The following is an 18,659-nucleotide window of genomic DNA, read 5'->3' on the forward strand; positions in this document are numbered from 1 at the left end:
ATTTCTAATATTTAATATTGTATGTGCATTTCTAGTCTCGCTATGGCCAGAAGGCTGAGCCAATACAAGTTTTTGAGTCTGGCTCAAGAGACTAGTGCATTCCTAAGATTTAACATGGTCTGCCAATACTAAATAGGTTTGTTCCAATTCTTTATAGTCTTTTATAGGAATTCAGTTTTACCTCCGCTGTAAAAGGCTTACTGCAGTTCTCTTCCAATGTTCCACATGAGGTTTTCTTCTCTTATCATTATTGTCAATTTTTGTTTCCTGTCAAAGACGTCAAGGTCCATCAGTTCTGCCCGTCTTCTCTTTTGTCATCGCCCCAGTCAGGTTTGAACCTTCCCAGTGTCTCTATCCTACTTCTCATTCACAGAAGACTAATGTAATGTACTGTTTCAGAACATAGCAGTGATGTTGGAGAAAGTACCATTGCTTTTTCTCACCACCTGCTGGTTCGTGAGGGTTGGCCTTAAAGTCACACTCCTCGATCTGTCTTCACCCACTTTGAGCAACTTTTTGTTTGTAAACTAAGTGGTGGGTCTTGGTGAATGTAACTGCCAGTGTTTGTTGAACTCTGTGGCAACCAATTTACTCATTTGTTGATTGATTGGTAACTGCCACCTCGTCTGTGGCGTGGCTTTAACGAGGTGTTTCACAGATTTGATCATCTTTTCTCAATAGTCTTTCTGATTGAGGTGATTTGTAGACCAGAATTTCTATGCAGCACCTGTCTCAGACCGACCAACATGATCTACCAGCACCTTTCTACAGTTATACCGTTTTTTTAGCTAGGCTTGGTTAAGAGAAGCTAATCAAGCTGCTAGTCTGTATGCCCTGGAGTCTAGCCTAATCTGTTCAATGCATTTTGTACCGGAGAGATGACTGAAGAGTTTTCACCACATTACACATGACTGGTTTTAAATCCCTCTTATGGATTCCATCATTGATGAGAAAATCGTCAGATGAAGCCCTCTGGAATATAATTTGTTCTATGTTATTATCGTGATGTTACTACTCTAGCATGATCTAATGCTACATTTGTCATGATGAGCAATCTCTCTAGAAATGGCTTCTATGGTAGTCGTACAGATATAGGATCTTCATTTCAGACGGTTTGCTACAGCAGGAAAAGTGTCCTTCAGAAGCAGGAAATGTGAATTATTATGTGGATTATAAATAATGGACATTTCTGTAGGGGTTGGTACATTTTTCATAAGGGGAAAATCATGTCTGAAATGTAAAAGTGGAAATTACACACTTCAGAAGCCTTTTTGAACCTAAAATACACTACGTAAAACATGTCCTGCTACAGGGTAAATCAACTTAAGATCTTACATCTGTAGATAACAATGACTTGATTGGCCATAGTTTCAGAAAATGACTATATGGAGCGGGTTGATATTCTTATGCTGTGGTAGCTGGCAAGATTCCACACGTGAAATTATAGGCCCACGTAGGCACATTCCAACTGAGATATTACTCCAATCTGAAAGGGATGAACATTCACAAAGAAACCAATTAATAAAGCCTAAACTCAGATGAGAAGCATCTCTACAGTTGCATATTCCCTGTTTTTCATATTCAGGTCACGCTCACTTGGGTTTGAGTGATCTGTAGAGTACTGTGGAAGTTCTTAGCTATAGGCCTGAACTTGCAATGCACTTGGCTAAACTATTATAAGGCAGATAAACACTTGAAATGTAGAATACATTCAGGTTTGTGCTGAGTAGAGGAGACACAAAGCCCACTGTGAATTAGACACAAAGCCCACTGTCTATCAGAACCTCTTTCTTTTTTAGAAGTCAAATGTGTTTGAAGGCTCCAAAGTGAGGCCAGAGTTCCTGGACGGGTCATTTGCAGCTTGCTCTTTGGCTACATACTGTAAACCTACATCTCGCGTGAGTGCAGAGAGATCGGTATGAGGGATATGACATTGGTCAGATAAGCTCCAGTCAGCAAAACATAACATCCCTTTTCTTTGTGACAATCAGGTGACGTCCCCGGAGCAAGCCGGAAACTAGACATACAGTTGAAGTTGTAAGTTGAAATACACCTTAGCCAAATACATTTAAACTCAGTTTTTCACAATTCCTGACATTTAATCCTAGTAAAAATTCCCTGTCTTATGTCAGTTAGGATCACCACTATATTTTAAGAATGTGAAATGTCAGAATAATAGTAGAGACAATGATTTATTTCAGCTTTTAATTATTTCATCAGATTCCCAGTCGGATAGAAGTTTACATACACTCAGTTAGTATTTGGTAGCATTGCCTTAAAATTGTTTAACTTGGATCAAACGTTTCGGGTAGCCTTCCACAAGCTTACACACAATAAGTTGGGTGAATTTTGGCCCATTCTTCCTGATAGAGCTAGTGTAACTGAGTTAGGTTTGTAGGCTTCCTTGCTAGCACACGCTTTTTCAGTTCTGCCCACACATTTTCTATGGGATTGAGTTCAGGGCTTTGTGATGGCCACTCCAATACCTTTACTTTGTTGTCCTTAAGCCATTTTGCCACAGCTTTGTAAGTATGCTTGTGGTCATTGTCCATTTGGAAGATCCATTTGTGACCAAGCTTTAACTTCCTGACTGATGTCTTGATATGTTGCTTCAATATATCCACATAATTTTCCTCCTCATGATGCCATCTATTTTGTGAAGTGCACCAGTCCCTCCTGCAGCAAAGCACCCCCACAATATGATGCTGCCACCCCCGTGCTTCCACCTCCCATACCACCGGTGCTACCAGACATGAAGCTGGGAGGATGGGAGTCGGATCGATGGGCCGCTCCTCGGTGTCATATAGGCGGGACAGCGCGTCAGCCTACGTATTAAGGGAGCCTGGCCGATAGGAAATCGTAAAACGAAATCGGGTAAAGAACATGGCCCACCTGGCCTAACGCGGATTCAATCTCCTCACTGCCCGGATGTACTCGAGATTACGATGGTCAGTCCAGATGAGGAAAGGGTGCTTGGCCCCCTCAAGCCAATGTCTCCACACCATCAGAGCCTTGACTACAGCTAACAACTCCCGGTCCCCCACATCATAGTTCCGCTCCGCCGGACAGAGCTTCCTCGATAAGAAAGCGCAGGGACGGAGCTTTGGTGGCGCGCCCGAGCGCTGTGATAGCACGGCTCCCACCCCAGCCTCGGACGCGTCCACCTCCACTATAAACGCTAAAGAGGGGTCCGGATGAGCCAGCACAGGAGAGTCGGTGAACAGCTCTTTCAGACGACTGAAAGCTCTGCCCGCCTCTGCTGACCAGATTAAGCAGTGAGGTAATGGGAGCAGCCACCTGACCAAAACCCCGGATAAACCTCTGGTAGTAATTGGCAAACCCTAAAAACCGCTGCACCTCCTTTACCGTGGTCGGAGTCGGCCAATTACGCACGGCTGTAACGCGGTCACACTCCATCACCATCTCAGAGGTGGAAATGCGATACCCCAGGAAGGAAACGGCTTGTTTGGAGAACACACATTTCTCAGCCTTGACGTACAGGTCATGCTCCAGCAGTCGCCCAAGTACCCTACGCACCAGAGACACGTGCGCAGCGCGGGTGGCATAATAGATCAGTATATCATCGATATACACTACCACCCCCTGCCCGTGCAGGTCTCTGAGAATCTCGTCTACGAAAGATTGGAAAACGGCTGGAGCATTCTTCAACCCATACAGCATGATGAGGTACTCATAATGGCCAGATGTGGTACTAAACGCGGTCTTCCACTCATCTCCCTCCCGGATACGCACCAAATTATACTCACTCCTAACTTCCAGTTTTGTGAAGAAACGCACCCGTGAAATGATTCCACCGCCATGGCGATGAAAGGTAGTGGGTAACTAAACCCCACTGTGATGGATTTTAGACCTCTATAATCAATGCACGGACGCAGACCTCCCCCCTTTTTCTTCACAAAAAAGAAGCTCGAGGAGACGGGTGACGTGGAGGGACGAATGTACACCTGTCCCAGAGATTCAGTGACGTATGTCTCCATCGCCACTGTCTCCTCCTGGGACAACGGGTACACGTGACTCCTGGGAAGTGCAGCGTTTTCCAGGAGGTTGATCGCGCAATCCCCTCGTCGATGAGGTGGTAATTGGTCGCCCTCTTTTTACAGAAGGCGATAGACAAATCCGCATATTCAGAGGGAATGCGCACAGTGGAAACCTGGTCTGGACTCTCCACCGTTGTCGCACCGATGGACACTCCTCTGACCACTCTCTGAGAGCCCCCTGTCTCCATGAAATCTCAGGATTGTGATTAGCCAGCCAGGGAATCCCCAGCACCACTGGAAACGCAGGCGAATCAATAAGGAAGAGACTGATCCGCTCTGCGTTACCATGTCCAGTGGCACCGTGGCCTCCCCGACCAGCCCTGACCCTAATGGTCGGCTATCTAAGGAGTGCACGGGGAAAGGTTGGTCTAACGACACCAGGGGAATCCCTAGCCTTAACGCGAGCCCACGATCCATAAAGTTCCCAGCTGCACCTGAATCGACTAGCGCCTTATGCTGTAGAGAGGGAGAAAACTCAGAAAAATTAATTAGTAAGAACATATGGCCAACAGGGAGCTCTGGGTGAGTCTGGTGCTGACTCACCTGGGGTGAACGAGGAGTGCTCTGCCTGCCATCCCGACTCCCAGACAAGAGTCCTCCTCCGGTCCCCCTCGATGCGCCCCCCCCCCTAACTCCATGGGGATAGGCGTGGGAGGGCCTGAAGGTGGAACCAACAGGGCCCGTTCTGGCAGCCAGCAGATTGTCCAGTCGGATGTCGATAAGTTCGTCGAAGCAGAGGGTGGTGTCCCGACAAGCTAGCTCCCTGCGGACGTCCTCCCGGAGGCTACAGCGATAGTGGTCCATTGGGGCCCTGTCGTTCCACCCCGCCCTGCGGCCAAGGTCCGGAACTCCAGGGCAAAGTCCTGCGCCTTCCTCGTTTCCTGTCGCAGGTGAAACAGCCGTTTACCCGCCGCTCGGCCCTCCGGTGGGTGGTCGAAAACCGGGTGAATTCGGGGTAGTGATCCCTCGCCGAGTCTGGGCCATTCCACACGGCGTTGGCCCACTCCGGGGCTCGCTCAGACAGGAGACGAGGACGCTCACGCTCTCCTCCCCCGAGGGAGTCGGACGAACGGTAACCAGGTACAACTCCAACTGTAGCAGGAACCCCTGGCACCCAGCCGCCGTTCCATCGTACTCCCTGGGGGGAGCCAGACGCAGGGCACCGGATCCGGACGCCGGAGGAGGGGTAGGTGGTGCTGGTGGAAGAGGAGCTGGAGGTGAGGTAGGGAGGCCACTCCTCTCCCATCGGTCCATCTTCTCCATCATCTGGTCCATTGCCGACCCAATCCGGTGGAGAATGGCCGTATAATGAAGGACTCGCTCCTCCATCGATGGGAGAGGAGGTGCGGCTGCTCCTGCTGACTCCATACAAGAGGTGCGGGATTCTGTCAGAGTTTACTAGGAGTGGTGGGTTGGAGTCAGGCGCAGAGAGCAGAGGGTTCGGTAAATGGTAATTTATTCTCCGGCACAAAACAGTCACGCCAAAATACAGGGCGCATAAAACAGACCAGCCCAAACACAGGACCAAACAGTCCGGAGAAAACAAACACGAAATCACATCCACAACCAACAATCCCGCACAAACCTAGGCGGACCTAACAGGCTTAAATAGACATAAATCAAGAAACGAAACAGGGAACAGGTGCAACCAATAAGACAAAACGAAACGAAAAGGAAAAAGGGACCGGCGACGACGACCGCCGAGCGCCGCCCGAACAGGCAGGAGAGCCACCTTCGTTGGGAGTCGTGACAAACGTCCTCTGGGATGTCCCTGGGACAAACCGAGAACTAGAGAAAACCTCCAGGGCACCGTGACACAACATCCCTAGAATGTCCTAAAAACCATTTTGTGATGTTCCGGGTAAGTCCTAAAGACGTATTTTTGTTTGCAGGGATACTCCTTCTGACATGACGTTATGATTCCTGCCTCAACTCTGAATGACCTCCCCCTGTACGATTCTATCAAACATGAATAAATGAAAATAAAAATGGTTGCGGTATTAAGAAAGAAATCATAGGTCAGAGAATAGATAGAAACCTTGGGTGCTCCTCCTCACCCACCTCTATTCCATATCTATCTGAACTCTGTCCTTTCCCTAGGGCTGGATTTACTCAGCCTTCTCACCAGTGCACAGTTGCTGCCTGCTATATTCCTATTCCACAGGCTATAAAATATATCAGTTTGAAACAAGGGTAAAACAAGTGTTGGGAGACAGATAAGATCGGAAGGTAAAGTGTAAACAAAGGGAGGTTCATGGTTCTGTATATTCCGGGGGAAGCGTTTCAACTAAAGATTAAACAAGGATATTGGGGGAGGGATAAGATCTAAAAGGAAAGGGTAGATAAAGACAGTCTCATGTTTTTATCTTTGTCATTTATTTCCTTTTGAAAAAGACGGGAGCAAACTTTGCATAGGTGCAAACACTTACCAGTGTCCTCTAGTCTACTTCCCATTCACCACATTCTCCTCCTGTCATCATCAGTATTATAATGAATTATACAGTGACTCCTGGGGGTGCTCTAGAAATAGTTGGCTGTACCAACATAAGAATGTGTAACTCTTATGGGGATGCACACCTTCATATACTTAATGTTTATGCCCGGATTTGTGATGGAGGTACCCAGAACCTCCTGGGTCACAATTATGACTGCCCGATGTCTGTAAGTAAAATGTTAGAGAAAGATTTTTGGCTGCTGCTGTGTGGTAAAGGAATTGGGACAGAATCTTAAAATCTTCATTCCCTCAATTTCCCTTTTCCGTTTATTTCCATTTCCAGGACTAAGAAAGATTGGATTCTAAATGGATCCTGTCATTCTGTGGTCACCCACTATTTCCGTCTCTCTTTTCTTCTCCCTTTGTAGTTCCAGGTTCCAATCAAACACTATGAGATGATGTCCTTGTCCTTTTGTCCTCCCTCGGGTTACTGGAGCCATTAGTTATCCTCGTTGACCTCTGTGTGCTCTGAGAGTACCTCTATAATGCACCTCTATATTGTCATTTTCAAACGGCTTTGCAAGACAGGAAGAACTCACATACGTTATACTTCTGTGGTCTCAGTCAGATGTTATTGAGGGTTTTCATTGAATTGGTGACGGACTGGGTTTAGTGCATCTGTGAAAAGGATAATTACATTGTAAATAATCTATTCACATGGGGTGAGAAATAATGCCGGATATTTGATTGAATCAACCAACGTGCAGGATTTTTCTAAATCACTAACCAGCTTTCCATCCAACCATTTTATGCGCATCAAGTACAGCACATGTCGAATAAAACATTACATGACAGGCCTGATGGAAACAGGAAATGTTTTGGTAAACTTTTCAAATGTCGACAAAACAAAATAGGCTAGAAAAGGCGGGATCTTTTCTGTATGTAAAATTAATTATGCGAGGAATGTCGTGGAAACGCTTTTATGCGCAAATATTGCTATAAAACCATCATATCGTAGTAAACTTGGAGTCCCAAGGTGATATGTTGTGTGGTCCTCCCACTACGACTTGGAAGCATGTTGTTTATTTCCCTACAGATTAAATAGATTTTGAGGAACTTCACAGGGTGGTGAAAGCGCAAGGTGGTGAGCTTGATGCTCCTTTTCAATAAATATCGAGGGTCTTATTCTGGTAACATGACCATCGAGGCTTGGCTGCCGTTTGACAAATACAAATGATCTTGCTCTTTTTGTCCATAATAATCTCATTTTATACGCGCACTCTAGCCAACAGCGCGCAGATACCAAAGTGGGCACACTCGCTATATAACGCAACATTATCAGAGTTTAAAATCCGAGTGTGCTCTATGTAACTTGTATTTTTTATTCGGTACATTGGAATTCAACAGCTAAATATATTTGTATGCGCACTATGTCATCACGCATAGCCTTTCATCTGCAACAAGTCAATTTGATAGAAACATCTCTGGTAGGAAAATGCGCATATTGAAACTCTGTCGCCAATTGGATGGAAATCAAGCATCAGAGGCTTTTTAAAACTGTACTACATCCAGCTCGGTGAAGATATGGTTGAGATGTGGCACAAATAACGATAATCCTTCCCTTTTATTTGGAGTCAACAGTCAGTGTGTGGGTATCCTTTTTTGACTAAGAGGATTGGTTTGGTAGTTATAATAAATTATATAATAAACACCCGTCACATGGCTTTGGCGAAAACTGGCACAAAAGGTACTTATGAGTATTCATAAGAAGTAAGATGCTTTGATGACAGGATTTTTGGTTGTGTGCCGTTGTGTATGTCATCGTCAAGTCTGACTAACTGACACATTAGTTGATAGTAAGCTGTGATGTTGAGCTTTAGCTCATCAAAAGGTGGACAATCTGCACACCATTCTTTCTAAGGGCCAACACAACCCACAAGGGCCAACAACCCACAAGAAGAGAAGCAATGTCGAGATGATAGAAAGAAAGTCATATTCTTTTAACATGTATGTAAAAAAAAAGAGAGGTGCACAGTACACTTCAAATTGAACTACAGACACATTTATGACCTTTTTGTTCACTCTGTACTTGTATGTATGTTTTCAGCAGCTCATGAAACAAAGGGAGTTGTCCACCTCTGGTCAAAGGGAGTTGCCCAACCTTGGTCTAGAGAGTTTCCCACCCCTGGTCTAGAGGGCAACATCAGTCTATTCAAATCAAATGTTATTGGTCACATACACATGGTTAGCAGATGTTATTGTGAGTGTAGCGAAATGCGTATGCTTCTAGATCCGACAGTGCAGCAGTATCTAACAGGTAATATATAACAATTCCACAACATAACCTAATACACACAATCTAGTAAAGGAATGGGATGAGAATATATAAGTATAAAATATATGGATGAGCAGTGACAGAGCGGCTATGATGCAATAGATAGTAAAGAATAGATCGTGAAAGATACAGTATACATTATATACATATGAGATTAGTAATTTGAGATATGTAAACATTTTTAAAATGGCCTTATTAAAGTGACTAGTGTTCCATTTCTTAATGTGGCCAATGATAACAATCTGTAGGTAGGCAGCCACCTCTCTGTGCTAGTGATGGCTGTTTAACAATCTGATGGCCTTGAGATAGAAGCTGTTTTTCAATCTCTCTGTCCCAGCTTTGATGCACCTGTACTGACCTCGCCTTCTGGAGGATAGCGGGGTGAACAGGCAGTGGCTCGGGTGGTTATTGTCCTCGATTATCTTTTTTGCCTTCCTGTGACATCAGGTGTTGTAGGTGTCCTGGAGGGCAGGTAGTTTGCACCCGGTTGATGCATTGTGCAGACCACACCACCCTCTGGAGAGCCTTGCGGTTGTGGGCGGTGCAATTTCCGTACCAGGTGGTGATACAGCCTGACAGGATGCTCTCAATTGTGCACCTGTAAAAGTTAGTGAGGGTATTCAGTTACAAGCCACATTTTTTCAGCCTCCTGAGGTTGAACAGGTGCTGTTGTGCCTTCTTCACCACACAGTCTGTGTGTGTGGACCATTTCAGTTTGTTGTGATATGTACACCGAGGAACTTAAAACTTTCCACCTTCTCCACTGCCTTCCCGTCGATGTGTATAGGGGGGTGCTCCCTTTGCTGTTTCCTGAAGTCCACGATCAGCTCTTGTTTTGCTCCATCTCTTTTGTTTTCCTCTATGCCAAGGGAGGATCTGACTACAAAGATACTTCTCCCTCAGTTCCAGGAGAAACAATGCCTTGATCTCTCTGTCTGGAGCAGAAGAATACTGAAACTTTTGATGAGCGTCATTGAAATGCTTTGTGGATGCTGCCTGCAAACACACATGTATCAAACATTTACCTTTCAACTTCTCCTCTGACGCACTGGTCCCAGTGACTGGGTCCCATGTGGCTCAGTTGGTAGTGCATGGCGCTTGCAACGCCAGGGTTGTGTGTTCGATTACCATGGGGGAGCAGCACGAAAAAAGTATGGCTATGTATTCACTTACAACTGTAAGTTGCTCTGGATAAGAGCATCTGCTTAATGTAACGTTTGAGGTTGCAGGAGTCAGAGAGAGGGGAATACGAACATAGACCCACAAACACAAGGGGGGAACCCGACGAGACAAAGCATGAATTGCAATTTGTGCGTTCCGTCTCTCCTGTTGTGCTTGCAGCAGCAAAGCAAATTAGCAGCATGTCAGGGAGGGTTCTGAAGACGGGTAGCCCAACTTTGAATGGCTATGTGGCGGTAATCAACAGATGGATTGAAATTGGCACTTTCATCTGTTGATAAAGTTTTTTGAATCAAAATGTGACTTAGGAGAGCATAAGCTCAAAGTTTTGTTTAATGAAAAAGGGATTATAAAGATAACCATTTTGATAGATAAAAATGTTTCTCCATCCTTTAACACACAGAGGGCGTTTGAATTTGAGTCAGTGAGTCGAGTTGTAGTCTCTCCGAAAATATTTCACTGAATAATTTGTTTTGGTTCTTATATCCAGCTTGATCTATTTTCCTTTTTGAAAATGAAGCCTTCATAATGCATTTTATAAGCCCTACATAGATGGTTCACAACTCATTTATAAGCAAATGTCATACTGAAGAGAGTGTAAAGTCAATACAGTATGTAGGTTGCTCTGCCAAATGTAACATAACCACTATGTCATACCCTCACAAAGCTGTGCTTTACCAAGGGTGAGCAATGCTATCTTTGATTATAGCAATTGCATGACTCATGCTCCTGTCCTTTTCTTTAGATCTGACAATCTTTCTTATTCTGTCTCTCTCTATCTCCTCCCAGAACCGCTTCCACTTGCAGATGGTTACGCGGATCCCCCCGTCAGGCCTGTCAGAGCTGCTGCTGACTATTCTCCAGCGGAGCGGCTGGCAGGAGGGCATGGCTGTGCTGTGCCAGGGCTGGGAGGAGGCTGGCCTGCTGGAACTACTGGAGCTCCAGAGCCGCCTTGGCTGGGGCGCCACCCGCTGGCACCTCCGAGCCCTCCTCAACCTCACCCGGGCCGGGCCCACAGAATCCGAAATCCAGGACTTCCTTTCGGAACACTTCCGGGGACAGGGGCCAAGTCAGATTCTGCCACCAGCCGCGGTACTGCTGTTCGGGGCCGACCCGGAGTGTGCAGCGGCGGTGCTGCGGAGTGCCCAGGACTTGGGGCATACACTGCCCACAGTGCACTGGGTGCTGGGCTACCCGCTGAGCCCCGACACCCTGCACTCCATCGGCCTGCCCCTGGGGCTGCTAGCCTACGGTGAGGTGGAGCGCAAGCCGCTGGACTTCTACATCCGCGACGCGCTGCAGCTGGTGGGCCAAGCTGTGGCAGCAGCCACAGTGGTGCGTCCCGACCTGGCGCTCATCCAGAACATGGTCAACTGCTACGACAAGCCCAACAAGCACGAGGTGCCCTCGTCCGGACAGTATCTCGCCAGGTAAAGCTGGTTTACTTTTAATCTTTGACTCACAAAGTCTCTGGAGGTTTGAAGGATTATTTTACACACATACACACAATCACATTAAGTTTGAGATCACTTTATTGGTCAATTGCACACAGCGTCCGTCTGAAATATGACTTCCGCTTTTAACCCAACCCCTCCGAAAGACACACATAAATACACAGGATTTGGAGAGGTACGGGGTGCTGCCACTGGGCACCCAGAGAGCTGCTGTTGTGGGGGGTTAAGTGCCTTGCTCAAGGGCACAAGGGCACACAGTGGCATCTAGGATTTAATGCTATCAACCCTCCGGTTGCCAGCTCTCATCCTACCAGGTTTTTCCCGTCGGACCCGGGATTCGAACCGGTTGCTGGCTTGCCTCTCTAACCGCTGGGCTACCTGCCGCATACATATATATTGTACATACAGTGCCTTCGGAAAATTTCCACATTTTGTTACGTTACAGTCTTACTCTAAATTGGATTAAATCAAAAAAGTTCCTCAACAATCTACACACAATACCCCATAATGACAAAGCGAAAAAAAATAAAAAATAAAAAAATAAAAAACAGAAATACCTTATTTACATAAGTATTCCGACCCTTTGCTATGAGACTTGAAATTGAGCTCAGGTGCATCCTGTTTCCATTGATCATCCTTGAGATGTTTCTACAACTTGATTGGAGTCCACCTGTGGTAAATTCAATTGATTGGACATGATTTGGAAAGGCACACACCTTTCTAATCAAGGTCCCACGGTTAACAGTGCATATCAGAGCAAAAACAAAGCCTTGAGGTCGAAGGAATTGGCTGTAGAGCTCCGAGACAGGATTGCGTTGAAGCACAGATCTGGGGAAGGATGCAGCATTGATTGTTATGCAGCATTGATTGTCCCCAAGAACACAGTGGCTTCCATCATTCTTAAATGAAATAAGTTTGGAACCACCAAGACTCTTTCTAGAGCTGGCCGTCCGACCAAACTGAGCAATCGGGGGAGAAGGGCCTTGGTCAGGGAGGTGATCAAGAACCCGATGGTCACTCTGACAGAGCTCTAGAGTTCCTCTGTGGAGATGGGAGAACCTTCCAGAAGAGCAGCACTCCCCCAATCAGGCCTTTATGGTACACTCTAAAAAATAAAATTTTCCTGGAGTATCCTTTAGGGGTATAGGGGAACCCCTATGTTATTCTAAGTATCCCTTTTAATGGATCCTCAAAGAACGTTTTGAAGAACGTTTTGAAGAACGTTTTGAGGTTCATTTTTGGACAACCCCCCCCTGTTATTATTAATGATAACAATATGCATAACAATAACACAATATTTTAGTTCTCAGTGTTAATTATGATTTTAGTGGCAAAAATCCAAATATGAGGTAAATGCCCAGCAGAGCCCCAAGTCCAATGGCTATATCCTCTGCCCAGTTGATGTTCTTCGTTTAAAAAATACATTTTAAAATTGGTCACATGCACATATTTAGCAGATGTTATTGTGGGTGTAGCAAAATGCTTATGTTCTTAGCTCCAACAGTGTAGTAGTATCTAACAATTCACAACAATACACACAAATCTAAATGTAAAAGAATGGAATTAACAAATATATAAATATTAGGACGAGCAATGTTGGAGTGGCATTGACTAAAATACAGTAGAATAGAATACAGTATATACATATGAGATGAGTAAAGCAGTATGTAAACATTATTAAAGTGAGTAGTGTTCCATTTTTAAAGTGGCCAGTGATTCCATGTCTGCGTATATAGGGCAGCAGCCTCTAAGGTGCAGGGTTGAGTAGCCGGGTGGAAGCTGGCTAGTGATGGTTATTTAACTGTCTGGTGGCCTTGAGATAGAAGCTGTTTTTCAGTGTCTCGGACCCAGCTTTGATGCACCTGTACTGACCTCGCCTTCTGGATGGTAGAGGGGTGAACAGGCCGTGGCTCTGGTGGTTGATGTCCTTGATGATCTTTTTGGCCTTCCTGTGACATCGGGTGTTGTAGGTGTCCTGGAGGGCAGGCAGTGTGCCCCCGGTGATGCGTTGGGCAGATCGTACCACCCTCTGGAGAGCCCTGCGGTTCCAGGCGGTGCAGTTGCCATACCAGGCGGTGATACAGCCCGACAGGATGCTGTCAATTGTGCATCTGTAAAAGTTTCTGAGGGTCTTAGGGGCCAAATAAATTAGAAAAAATGTATAAAACCTGTTTTTGCTTCATCATTATGGGGTATTGTGTGTAGATTGATGAAGAAAAAAGCAATTTAATCGATTTTAGAATAAGGCTGTAAATGTAACAACATGTGGAAAATGTCAAGGGGTCTGAATACTTTCCAAATGCACCGTACATACGTACATAAATACGTACTCTTACATCTCCTCCTTTTAGCCAAGTTGTGTCTGAATATAGTGGTTTTGGGTCCATATTATTATAATGGACTTGGTAAGTGCTATAGACAGTTGACTAGTGGTTCTTTCCCAGTGTTTGCATGAGTCTGCAAATAGGCCTATCTCTTGCTGAGGTCAGACTGCTAGTCACCCCTAACCACAGAGCAGCTCCTCCAAACACAGCGATAAATGCAGCCTCCTGTGTATGGAGTGAGGCTAGAGTGTGTTTGTACACGCACATGCATACGTATACACATACACACAGACAGATACTCACACGCGCACGTACACACACACACACAATACTTTCTCTCACACGCATACACACAGACAGATACTCACACGCACACACTCTCTATCTTCCTGTCTCACACACACACACACACACATGCGCGTGCGTGCGCGTGCACCCAGCTGGAATACAAACATGAAGTGGAGGAGGGTAGAGCTTTAAGCTTTATTCATGAGTTCCAGTCAGTTGCCTCCCAAATAGGGGAGCCAGCCAGGCAGGCAGGCTTCCTTATCAAAAGAGCCCACAGCCCTCTCTGCCTCTCGGTGGCTCAGAGCAGAGCGACAGCAGCACACAGCTTTACACCCGCTGTATCTGCCATGCACCAGAGTAACAACAGCCGCGCAAGCTAGCCATGCAGACAGTGTCTCAGCACAAAAACACAATAGGATGAGCTACAATTGGGCCCAATTGTACCCCGACTCAGCTAAAACATGTTGGAAAAAATAATATAGTGGAAATTATGAAGGAAATAAGTGGTGGCAGCTGGACTGCTAGAGTACTGGTGTATCACATTTATTCATTGGCGTAAAAAGGCAAGCCATTTTCCCGTAGTGAGCAGTAAGCTTCAAGAGTAGAGTTTGTTGCCTGGGGCTTCAACACAGAGGAGAATGATTACAACATTACGGCGACTCCGCGTATGAGAAACATTTTGGAAATCACCCCATTATAACTATATTCAGTTCTACCAAGTCATTTAAGAGGGCCATCAAATTCATGGGATTGCACCGGGTGCCTTGTGCCTAGTAAAGATCGACGATGTCGAGCTTACGACGACGTTTTGCTCAAGAACAACTCCATGATGAAGTGTCATAATCATGATGGCACTTAGACACATAACAGCTACATAACAGAACAGCTATTAGAGTGAAGAGGGCTTCGGGGGAGGAAGGAATGGAATATGAGAGAAATACACGAGGGACGGCAGTGAGTAAAGAGAGGAGCAGTAGAGAAACCCAAAAGGTACAGGTTGGGGGGGGGGGGCTTTTAAGTAATTACAACCTGTAGCTACTGGTAAAGAGAAACGCATAGCCTTTCCATGTAATGATGTAATGGCATTCATCAGCTCCTTTTCCCTCTTGTGGGACTGAGGAGAAGGAGGGGAGGTGGAGGGCTATATAGGCTGAGATAGGGAGAAATTAATTACCTAAAGGTATGGAGCCAATTTACCCTTTTCTGATTCATCCATCCCTCCGCCTTTTTCTTTTGGATGGAAGGAGTTCAGCAGCGGTCACGCGGCGCCACCTCAGTTATAATTGGCCGCACACATTCCTCATGACTCAACATGACTGTCACAACTGCCCTTAGCCAATGGGATTGGCTGGATCTGAATATCCTGAAGTGACCCCTTCGCTAGGCTAAGCTAAACTCATATGCCGTAACTAATTGGAGGGCTAACCACTAGTGGCTAATGTTTCGCTAAACATGGATCCGAGGCAGACATTTTGTCAAATCTACGTGGATTTGAAAAAGTTATCAACTGTTGTTTTGAGGGTGAAATGTCAACCCAATGATTGTTATCATTGTAACCAATTTTCAACTTAGACAAACCATGTATAAAATATGTTGAATTTGTACCTTTGAAACAATTTCAGATGTTCAACGTTATACCAACTATAAAACACAAACAAAAAACAATAGGTTCGGCAGCATCTCCTATTGGAGAGTTGATCTACAGCTATTCATTTGGTCTCCCATCCAGGGTTTTAAACAAGCCCAGCTTTTACATTTGTCACTGACTACTACCAATCTGTTATCGTGAGAATGATTGTTGAGAGACCTATTAATAACTAAATATATTCACTGTTGCAATGGAAGTCATTCCTAAAGGTAGGCTTAACAGAGAACAAGACACATCTATCCAAGCAGAAGACACATCTCCTTCATATGCTTATATTTGGTTGCGCAACCAAACACAATTCAATATCCAGTTTGTCTACAAATGAATTATTGATATGTTGGATTCACGTCTCCGTCTCAACCAAAAATCTAAGTTAAAGAATAGGACTAAATCAAATCAAGCTTCAAATGCACTTTAACACGGATTATTATTTGAGATGGAGACGTGAATCCAACATATACATTATTCATTTGTAGATAAACTGGAATTTGTTGACATCCAAACAATTTAATATAACTTTTGCAATATAGTAAATAGCCTATTAACTTGTTGACGAGTTATCAAATGGTATGTTGGATTCACGTCTCCAACTAAACCAACAATCTAAGTTAAAGAATAGGATTAAGCCAGTGGCTCAGATGAAACTATCCTCCATTGTCAACCAAACACAATTCCATCATCTTTTTCTAATACAGGAAATAGCCTAAAGTTAAGGCTATCTTACAGTATTTATTTATTCAACATTTTGAGGTTAGACTAATGTAACTATAAATGTCTTCTTATGTAATCATAGAAAGCGTGCATGTTCAATATAGCATGCAAATGTCGCAGATCTTCACAATTGCCATAATAATCAGTGCAGAGTCTTGAACAGCATTGATCACTTGCACTAATGTACAGTAATTTAATGTATTAATCTCAACTGCAATCCAGGTCATTTGGTTGTGCACAGTGATTTATACGACACATTAAGTTGCTGTATAAATACAAATATCAGACATTGTATTCCCATTTATTGTGCTTTTAAAATGTTTAAAGCGCAGCTAACACATTTAGATGACATTAAACCAAAAATCAGACATTGTTCTTCCATTGGAATTTGGTTTTACTTTTAAATGGTAGAAAGCATAGTGATAACACATTGGGGATTCAACAAACTTCTGGCTGTCTTTTTCAGTGTGCGAATAAAGTTTGAAATCTCATTGTTCAATGTCTCAACCAAATAGGACCCACATTTCTATATAGAAAGGATGTGGCGTGCCCCGTGGGACACTACATTTTCCTTGACAAAGCTGAGCCTAGAGTTTACAGTCTGTGAGGAGGCCCAAAGTGTGCCAGTCAGAAAACAGCTAATCCTAGCCACAGGAAAACATCTAGCTGTCAGTCAGGGTTGTGATGATACACTGTTGGCCTTGCTGCAGGTGCAGGGTGGATTAGTTTGGCTTCAATAGATGCCAATCCGGGTTTCGACATGTTGTACTACAGTACCAGTGTCTGTCTAGACTGTGCTGCAGGTCAGATGTGTCACTCACTTCTATGCAGTTCACTGTCCATCCATTTTGTACAGTAAGTTTGAAACTGTACAGTCTGACTCACTATCCCTCTGGCAAGAAGCTATTGGAGTCCATACATGCCCCTCCCCTCCCCCCACCACACCATAAGAAATAATCTATGGGAAACACTGGTGATTTATTATGCGCTGGCTTCGGACTCTCACAAGTGCATGCAATAAATAGTCTGAATCTAATGTGATCTCCTCTGGCCCATAGATTCCTGTCTAACACGTCGTTCTCAGGGCTGACAGGGCCGGTGTCGGTGCAGAGGAACCTGTCCCGGGTTCTCACCTCTCAGCGCTTCCACATCTGGAGCCTGCGGCGGGATGCGGTGGGCCAGCCCACCTGGGTGACGGTGGGCAGCTGGGAGGGGGGCCGCCTGAAGGTGGAGGACCAGAGCCTTTGGCAGGGTCCCAATGGCAAGGGCCACGACCGGGGGGAGGGCCAGAGGAGTGGGGGCCGGTGGCAGCCAGGCATGCCTGTGGCAGACAGCCGGGTGCGGGTAGTTACCCTGGTGGAGCATCCCTTTGTATTCACGCGGGAAGTCGATGAGGACGGGAACTGCCCGGCGGGACAGTACTGCCTGGATGCAGGGACGAACAGCTCGGACATGCTGGAGAGCTACTTCAGCGAGCGTGCCTCGGGAAACTCTACCTTCCTGCCCACGGACTACAGCAAGTGTTGCTACGGATACTGCATTGACCTGCTGGAGAAACTGGCAGAGGACTTGCGCTTTGAGTACGACCTGTACATCGTGGGTGACGGGAAGTATGGAGCGTCGAAGAGCGGCCGCTGGACAGGGCTGGTGGGCGACCTGCTCAATGGCGTGGCCGACATGGCCGTCACCTCATTCAGCATTAACTCAGTGCGTAGCCGCGTCATCGACTTCACGTCGCCCTTCTTCTCCACCTCGCTAGGCATCCTGGTGCGCAGCAAGGACACAGCGGCGCCCATTGGCGCCTTCATGTGGCCCCTTCACTGGTCCATGTGGGTGGGTATCTTCGTGGCACTGCACATCACCGCCCTCTTCCTCACCCTCTACGAGTGGAAAAGCCCTTTTGGCATGACGCCACACGGACGCAACCGCCTGCGGGTCTTCTCTTACTCGTCGGCGCTCAACCTGTGCTACGCCATCCTGTTCGGCCGCACGGTCTCCAGCAAGACGCCCAAGTGCTGGACGGGTCGGTTTCTGATGAACCTGTGGGCCATCTTCTGCCTGCTGGTGCTGTCCAGCTATACAGCCAACCTGGCCGCCGTCATGGTCGGCGAGAAGACCTTCGAGGAGCTCTCGGGGATCCACGACGCCAAGGTGAAACCCACACTTAATAGTTATTTTAATGTTGTCTGTAATTATTTATTTTGATTATTAACTCTTTCCTCTCTCTC

The 18,659-nt window shown here is 45.8% G+C and overlaps 1 protein-coding gene across 2 annotated transcripts in view; it reads left to right on the forward strand.

Moving 5' to 3' along the window:
• grin3bb (glutamate receptor, ionotropic, N-methyl-D-aspartate 3Bb) overlaps positions 1 to 18,659 on the forward strand; it is a 113,050-nt gene that overhangs the window by 72,404 nt on the left and 21,987 nt on the right. For both annotated transcript variants that reach the window (XM_055861986.1, XM_055861988.1), the window contains exons 2-3: positions 10,796 to 11,436; positions 17,490 to 18,582. In XM_055861986.1, coding sequence (XP_055717961.1) covers positions 10,796 to 11,436; positions 17,490 to 18,582 — 1,734 coding nt within the window. The remainder of the gene's footprint in view (positions 1 to 10,795; positions 11,437 to 17,489; positions 18,583 to 18,659) is intronic.

The sequence above is a fragment of the Salvelinus fontinalis genome, chromosome 14, assembly GCF_029448725.1.
Source record: "Salvelinus fontinalis isolate EN_2023a chromosome 14, ASM2944872v1, whole genome shotgun sequence".
NCBI lineage: Eukaryota > Metazoa > Chordata > Actinopteri > Salmoniformes > Salmonidae > Salvelinus > Salvelinus fontinalis.